Here is an 8,026-nt window from a genome sequence, read left to right as displayed (position 1 = left end):
GGGAGATTGGGGTCTGAGGACTGGTGTGAGGAAGGAGCAGGGGACCGACATTGCTTTGGGGAGAGGGGTTGGGGTCCAGCTTGGTGCTAAGTGCCACCCCCTCCCAAATGGGGGCGCGTGAGTGAGGCGAGGTCCACATCCCGCAGTCAGCGTCCGTCCGGGCAGGGGGCATTGGGGAGTCCCTGGAGAGAGGGGGGGGTTCCACGGCTGGGCCTGGGGAGGAGGGAGGTGGTAGGACTGCCTGTGGGGCGTCTCCCTCCCGCCTTCCAGCCCCCCCTCCTGCCTTCCAGCATCCCCCTCCTCCTGGGCCTCCCCCCGCCCCTCCGGCCGCCCTCAGCCGCCTTCCCCGTTGCAGCGCCTCGGCTTCCCTGCGTAGTCAGTGTCTTCTTGGAGCGGGGTGAGTGGGGGCTGCGCCCCTGGGAGGGGCTGGGGGCTCCAGAGGGTGGGGGAGGATGCCCAGGGGAGCGGAATGGGGGAGCTGCTCGTGGGACCCCCGCCCCCTCTTCTCTAAAAGCCGGATTCGCTGCTTGGCCCGGGGATCCCCATTTCTCCACTGCCTCCTCTGCCTTGGGAACCAGAGCTGGAGCCCCACTGCAATTGTGGTGGGGGGTGTCCAGAGTGAGCGGGGAAATATGGGTAGGAGTATCCAGAGCAAGGATAGGAATCCTGGGGCTGAGAGAGTGTCCCAGAACCAGGGTGGGACAATGTGGGTATTATCGGCTATTGGGGGGAATTCAGAGTCAGGGGGCTTTGGGGTTTTGAAGGGGGACTGGAGAGGTCGGAAGATGGGACAATGGAATGGGGCCAGGGAAGGGAGAGGAACGGATGGACCAGGAGCCTCCGGCGTACCCAGAGGAACTTGGGTTCAAGGTTTGGAGCCCGGGAATGGTCTATGGCAGTCCTTTCAGGCCAGACTGGGAGTTCTGGAGATGGGTTTCCAGTTGTGTGGGTACTGGGTGTGGGCAGAGGAGGGGGGCTCTGGCACTTCTCTGGAGAGGGGAAACCAGGATGCTTCTCTGCTTCTTGAGGGGTGGAGGAAGGATCTTTGGGACTGCTGGCTCTATCTCCTTCTTTTTGGTCCCCTTCTCCCTTTGAGGGGGGTGGGGTTGAAGTCACTTTGGAAGGCTGCAGACAGGAGAAAGTCCTGTCCTGGTGTGCCACCCTCCCTCCTTCCAGTGATCTAAGGCCTGAGAAGACAGACCTTGCCCTATTCTTGTTTCTTCCCAGAGCTCCTTAATGGAGGAGCCAAGTACTCTCCATACTGCAGGCCTGGCTTCTTTGGTGCAAGAAAAGCCAATGATTGGGGTCTTCTTCCCTAACTGACTCCCCCCCACCACAGTTGGGGGGCATATCACTGGCCTGGGTCCCCAGCCCAAAGACTCAAGATTTGGGGAGGAAGGTGGCATATCAGGGTTCTTAGGATAAGGAGGACTGATACAAGAGGGAAAGGTACACATATACATATACATATACATATTTGCGGGCATATGGCTGTCTGAATATATATACACATGCATGGACATAGATGCAGATGCATGCATACATAGATAACATGCATGGTCACAGATTTATGCACACACATGCACTCATGTATTTGCATGCCTACAGACATTTAGGTATAAGAATATAATGCATTTTGCAAGCACATCTCATTCCACGTGCATATGCAAATATATCATTCCACGTGTATGCAACCAATATGTTGGTATACATACAATTACATGCACGCACAAATCTGTACATGAACACAATGCAATTACATGGACTCACAGACACTGCTGCCCATTCTCTCTCTGTCCCTCGTCTCTCTCACATATAAACACATATACACACCCCCAGACTGGTCAGCCATTTCCAGGATGCCCTTTCCCCCCCTGTCCCATCTCTTCTCTTTCTTCCTGTGAAGTGGGGCTCTTCTAGATCTTATGAAAGGTAAAGAAAGGGGGGGCACAGGATCTTCCTCAACATGGGGCAACAGGAAGGGAATGACAAAGGGCTGCTGCCCTATCACCCACAATGTTCCCAGTGTATGAAGGGGGCACAGGAGGGGTGTAGGGGCCAACGTCTAGGCATATGGTTATGCATGCACAAGTGTGTGTCAACTTTCTGAAGAATGGTAGAGGGAGCAGGAGAGAAAGTCCTGGCCTGGTAATCAGGAGGCCTGGGTGTGGGTCCCAGCCCACTGATTTGCTGTGTGACCTTGGCCAAGTCACTTCCCCTCCAGTTTCTTCATCTGTAAAATAACAAGGTGGGGCTACATAGTTAGCACTATCTAGCACTCTCATCTGAGAATTTTGCAATGTCGTGTGCATGAGTAATGTGATAGTGGTCTTAGGTGTGCTTGGGTACGAGTTAGGTCATGCAAAGTGCAGAGGGAAACAGCAGAATGGGGTAGGGTGAGCAAGCCCTGACATTTCTAGGTCCATCCTGTTCTCACTGAAGAATTTCCCTTCTGAGCCTGTTCTTGAAGGAAGCTTAAGGATCTCAGGTCAAGAGGGTAATGGAATCTGAAGGAGAGCGGGCTCTCAGTCCTCTCCAATCTTCCTTCTGGTTGCCTTTCCTTTCCTCGCTCCCACCCCCATCCCTTTCCATTTTTCCCTTCATACTTGTAACTGTTCATCTCTGCTTTCTCTCTTTTCCTCGATCCCTGTATTGCTCTGTCTATCTGTGTCTCCATCCCTCTCTCCATTCCTGTTCCTATCCATCCCTCTGACTCCTCACCACTATTTCTTGATCCCCCATCTATCACTGTCTCTCCATCCCTCTCTCCTTGTCTCTCTCTGTTTCTGTCTCTCTGGCTCCCCATTACAACTTATCTGAGCCTTTTCCCATCCTCCTGTCTATCACTATCTGTCTGTTTCTGTCTCTTTCTCTCTGGCTCCCCATCACTTTTCTCTGTGCTTCACTCAATCCTCTCGTCTCTATTGCTCTCCGTCTCTCTGCATGTCTCTCCTTGTCTGCCTCTCTGATTCCCTCTTGTTATTTCTCTGTACCTCCCTGCATCCCTCTACCCCTATCCACTTCCTTTGTCCCTGGCCACCTCATTGGCTCCCTGTTGATATGACTCCTATTGTCTGCATCTCTTTTGTCTTCAACATTGTCTCTGGCACTGCCTCTGTCACTTTCCCCCCATCATTGTCTCTCTGTCCTTCCATGTCTCTCTCTTTCCTTCTCTTCCTGTGGAATGCGAGCAGGGGTTCTGGAGTCCCACTGCCGCTGTCATGGGAAAGCAGAACAGCAAACTGCGCCCAGAGATGCTACAGGACCTAAGAGAAAACACGGAGTTCTCCGACCTGGAGCTGCAGGAGTGGTACAAAGGTTTCCTGAAAGACTGCCCCACCGGCATCCTCAACGTGGAGGAGTTCAAGAAGATCTACGCCAATTTCTTTCCCTACGGAGATGCCTCCAAGTTTGCTGAGCACGTCTTCCGCACCTTTGACACCAATGGGGATGGCACCATCGACTTTCGGGAGTTCATCATCGCTCTGAGTGTCACCTCTCGAGGGAAACTGGAGCAGAAGCTCATGTGGGCTTTCAGCATGTATGACCTGGATGGCAATGGCTACATCAGCCGGGAAGAGATGCTGGAGATTGTCCAGGTACTGTGCAGTCATTCCTCTCATCCCCTTGGCCTCCCACCAGCCCTGGCAGGGTAGAATCAATCCATTCATTCATTCATTCATTCATTCCCTCAGTCAACATTTAATAACCATCTTCTGTGTTCAGGGCATCCCTGGGGCCTGGGGGAGGTACAGAATATAGAGAAAACTGTAAAATGTCTGTAGTAGGGGGACATGACACAAATAGACCACTCTGTTGTATATTGTATATATTATTATATATTGTATCTATTGTATAGATGCAACATGACAAATGTGCCCTGGAGAAATACAAAGTGCTGTGTGAGGGTTGGTAGGCAAGGCTATTACCAACAGGGGATTCAGACAGGGCTTCCTGGAGGAGGTGGTATTTGAAATGGGATTTCAAGGATGGTGAAGAGGAGGAGGGAAACGATTACAGGCTTAGAAAACTGGGTAGGTGAGGCACCAAAGTGGAGAAGTTCTTTATATCGGGGCAGGAAGGTGCAGAGAGTCAATTCAGTTTTCTTGGAGCATAGTTTGAGTGTGAGGAGTAATATGAGATAAGGTTGGAAAGGCAGGGTGATATCAAATTGGAAAGGCCTTGAATGCCAGCCACAAGTGCCTGAACTATATTAAGCAATTCAACATTTAAGTACCTAATATGTGTAAGGCCCTATGGATATAAAAGCAAAAATGAAAATTGTCTTCAAATAGCTTACATTTTATAGGGGGATATAAAATGTGATGAGGTGGATAGAGCACTGGGCTTGGAATCAGGAAGACTCATCTTCACTAAAATTCGGCCTCAGACACGGACTAGCTGTGTGACCCTGGGCAAGTCACTTCACCCCATTTGCCTCAGTTTCCTCATCTGCAAAATGAGTTAGAGAAATAAATGGCAAACGACTCCAGTGTCTTTGCCAAGAAAACCCCAAATGAGGTCATAAAGAGTTGGACGTAACTGTGAAAGGCTAAACAACAACATAAATATAAGCTCATTTGAGGAGGGAGAAATCACTAGTAGCAGTGGGTGGGGGTGAGGAGTCATGACACCTGACCTGAACCCTAAGCAGAGCCAAGGATCCTAAGAGGTAGAGGTAAGAAGGGAGCACATTACAGACATGGGAGACAAGCTATATGGAAGCAATAGACAGCTACTGAAGATTATAGAACAGAGGAATAGTGTAAGTATATCCATGCAAGGAAGACTGGTTTGGTCATATTACATGGCAGCATGCAAATATGGGATTGTCAGGGTGAGAGAGCGGAGCTGGGATGGTGTATCCAAAGACTATTGCCATGATCCAGGAAGGTCATAACAAAAAAATCAGACTAGAGAGTGGTAGCGGGTGGGTGAGAGGGGAGGGGACTGAACACTTTAGGGTGCCTAGCCTGGTGCCAACTGAACTTCCTGTCTTCAATCTAATTTTATCACTTCACTGCCCTGCTCAGTGGCTTGTGATCAAAGCCACAATTCCTGATCCTGGCATTCAAGGCTCTTCACCGGTTGGTCCTGACCTTCCTAGGCTCTTCTCATGAGATGCTCCTTTCTAAGTTCTCTTTATTTCATAGCATCCCTCAAATACGTAGTGTGGTGTTGGAGAAAGAATTACAAAGATTAGGAGACCTAGATTCTAGTTTAGTCTCTGCAGCTAATTCATGTTGCCTCAGTTTCCTCCTCTGTAAATGAGGAGATTGGACAAAGCAATCAAAAGAGATAATAATTGTAAAGTGCTTAGCACAGTGCCTGGTATGAAGTAAGTGCTATAGAAATGTTAGTTGTTAGTTATTAGTTATTAATTAATATCTAAGATCAATTCCAAGCTTCCCTGCATGAGTTTAAGCTCTGTACCCTTGAACCTGATGTTCCTTGGGGTCATTATTTCACTTTTTACTGCAGGGGGAATCTGAATCTGAATCTGTTTCTTACAGTGTGTGTGTGGGGGGGGGGGTGTGGGTGTGTGGGGGTGTGTGTGGGGGGGGTGTAAGGGAAGCTATCCCCCTCCAATGGTAACCGGTGCCTCCTCCCAGCCTGGCTCAATGAGGACCTCCAAGCCCTGCCCTGGGTGCTCATCTGCATAATTTCACATAAATTAGTATAAATATCTCCTCCTTGATCTTCCAGTTGTTGAACCCTCTTTACCAGCCTTGCCTATGTTCCTGACTCTCCAACCTGACACCTGACACCTGATGTGTGTATTTGCATACATTTGCATAATTTCTACTTGACTGGGTCTGATCTCCCCCCTTCCCTTTCCCGACACTGCCCAAGCTGAGGACTCCCAGAGCGGATGCTCATTTACATCTATTTTGCATCAATCGGGAAGGGGGGATTTTCTCCCGAGTGCACTAACATCAGTTTCCTTCTGCTTTGATGATCCGAGGTAAGAGACATTCCAGGCCTTGCCCTCAGCCTCAATCTTGGACTCTCGTTCTAGGGAGATGGTGGAGGGAAGGGATCCTGGCCCAGAGCACCCCCTGCTGGCCACACAGGCCGATAGCCCAGGCCAATTCAACTCAAATACTTAGGAAGCAGTTGCTATAATATGTGTGCAAGGCTATGCTAAGGCAGAGGAAGAGATTGGGGGAGAGCAGGCCAGTGCTCCCTGATCAAGCAGCCTTCCTCCTTTGTCCTGACCCCTCACCTCTAGGCTATCTACAAGATGGTGTCTTCTGTGATGAAGATGCCAGAGGATGAATCAACCCCTGAGAAACGCACTGAGAAAATCTTCCGTCAGATGGATACAAACAATGATGGTGAGGGGGTGGGAGTGGGGGCTCCCTGGGGCCCTGGCCAAACCCTGCCCTGTCCAGGAAGGCTCCCCCTTCCTCCTTGCTCCCTTCCGTCCTTGCCCGACAAACTGATGCCTTCCCCTCACGTCAACTGCCCCCCAAATGACGGACGTTCTCCAAGCTGACCACCCTCCTCCCCCCCAGGGAAGCTGTCCCTGGAGGAGTTCATCAGAGGAGCCAAGAGCGACCCGTCCATCGTCCGGCTGCTCCAGTGTGACCCCAGCAGCACCTCCCAGTTTTGAGCCTGGGGTCTCCTGGGGGATGGGGAAAAGGAAGGGTAGAGGGCCAGGCTGGGACCCTGCCTTACCCTGTCTTCAATTCCTATCTCCCACATCTTCCCCTTCCCATGTCTTTGTGTCCAGACTGGATTTTGGGAAAGCCCAGGTTAGGGTGGGGCCTGAGCTGTCCCCTGCTCCTACCCCAGATTCCTGGGTCCCCATCTCCATATAGCAGGGCTAGAGTTTCCTCCTTCCTCAGCCTCTGACCAGGGCTCAGCCCAAGCACCCTGGGATGGTTGGACATAGGAAGGGCAGGGGCTGGCCATGTGGACATACTTGCAATGGGGAAGATAGTGCGTCCCTATGCATCCAGGAGCTGCCCCCTCCCCCCACCCAGGTCCTCCCCTCAAAGTCCAAGGACAGCTAGATGCCTGATACCCAAGGGATCCTCCGTATCTATGAGGTTTCTCAGCCAAGGGGACTCCACGTCCCCCATCCATGGCTAAGAGCAGGATGCTTCCCACTCCATATAAGGCCTAGCCAGCCATATAACTCGAGAAGTGGGAGTGGTAGTGAGGAGGGAGGCTGGGGCAGCTGCCTGTGGAGGGGCCTGGAGATGATGGAGGAGCTCTGGAGGTGGGGAGGTACCATTGGCATCCTCCAAGCCCCCTGGATTCCTATCCAGGCCTGGGTCTCTCCTGCTCTAGCTTGGGGGTCTGGGGGGTGGAAGGGGATTGTGGGAAGGAGCTAATCATGGGGGCAGCCCTGCTCTGAGTACTTTTCCATATGTACACGCACAGATGTGGGTCTGGGTCTACTCACCCGCTGGCCCTCCCCCATCCCACCCAGACACCTAGACCTGTCCACTCCCTCCACCAACCCACCCATAAAACTGGGTGTCTCAAAACATTCCCCTCATCTCCCCTCCTCCCCCAGACCCAGGGGCAGCTTCAGCAGTCCCCGCCCCCTCCTCTGAGCATGCATCCACTTGGAATTACTTTGTTCTTTTTAATAACTTCAGAATAAAGTCTTGTCTCAGTGCCGCGCCCTGGGCCAGAGTGGCCTGGGGCTGGGAGTGGTGGCCTTGGGGATCAGACAAGCTTCAGGTACGGGATGGGCTGGGGAGGCTCTCAGGGCCTGCCTCATTTCTTCAAAGAAAGGAGATAACAGGTCTGCCCAGGGGGATGTGGGCCCAGGTCGACAGGGGGCCAGGATTCCAGGGCCCCAGGAGCTGATGAGTCCTTCATCTCTCAGAGGGGTGCTGGCTCCACGCTGGAGCAGCTGAGGAGATCTCGGCCTTCACAAAGGCTTGAGCTTTCTGTGACCTGTGAAGAAAGTCATGGGGAAGTTCCCATTGTATGTCCCCCATCTATGCCCACTCTCACCAACACACACACACACACACACACACACACACACACACACACACACACA

General features: G+C 51.9%; 2 protein-coding genes across 3 annotated transcripts in view; one reads left to right on the top strand and one right to left on the bottom strand.

The window, feature by feature from the left end:
• Nucleotides 1-3,007: 3,007 nt before the first annotated feature.
• HPCA (hippocalcin) lies at nt 3,008-7,113 on the top strand. Its single transcript, XM_027864712.1, has 3 exons — nt 3,008-3,599; nt 6,233-6,338; nt 6,519-7,113. Exons 1-3 carry the CDS (start codon nt 3,222-3,224, stop codon nt 6,614-6,616), a joined length of 582 nt encoding a protein of 193 aa, XP_027720513.1. The 5' UTR covers nt 3,008-3,221; the 3' UTR covers nt 6,617-7,113.
• A 473-nt stretch (nt 7,114-7,586) lies between these two features.
• TMEM54 (transmembrane protein 54) overlaps nt 7,587-8,026 on the bottom strand; it is an 8,053-nt gene continuing 7,613 nt past the window's right edge. The window contains exon 6 of one of the 2 annotated variants that reach the window (XM_027864788.1): nt 7,587-7,917. In XM_027864788.1, the coding sequence (XP_027720589.1) occupies nt 7,843-7,917 (75 nt within the window). In that variant the 3' untranslated portion in view covers nt 7,587-7,842. The remainder of the gene's footprint in view (nt 7,918-8,026) is intronic. The other variant, XR_003569318.1, reaches the window with a different exon arrangement.

This window comes from Vombatus ursinus, unplaced genomic scaffold (genome assembly GCF_900497805.2).
Source record: "Vombatus ursinus unplaced genomic scaffold, bare-nosed wombat genome assembly UNPS02014775.1, whole genome shotgun sequence".
NCBI lineage: Eukaryota > Metazoa > Chordata > Mammalia > Diprotodontia > Vombatidae > Vombatus > Vombatus ursinus.
This window is presented reverse-complemented; position numbering and strand designations above follow the sequence as displayed.

Bases quoted from the DNA above. Each gene is read 5' to 3' on its own strand.
- HPCA (XM_027864712.1), top strand. From the start codon at position 3,222: ATGGGAAAGCAGAACAGCAAACTGCGCCCAGAGATGCTACAGGACCTA. The intron at 3,600-6,232 runs GTACTGTGCAGT...CCTCACCTCTAG, and splicing joins AGATGCTGGAGATTGTCCAG to GCTATCTACAAGATGGTGTC. The intron at 6,339-6,518 runs GTGAGGGGGTGG...CCTCCCCCCCAG, and splicing joins GATGGATACAAACAATGATG to GGAAGCTGTCCCTGGAGGAG.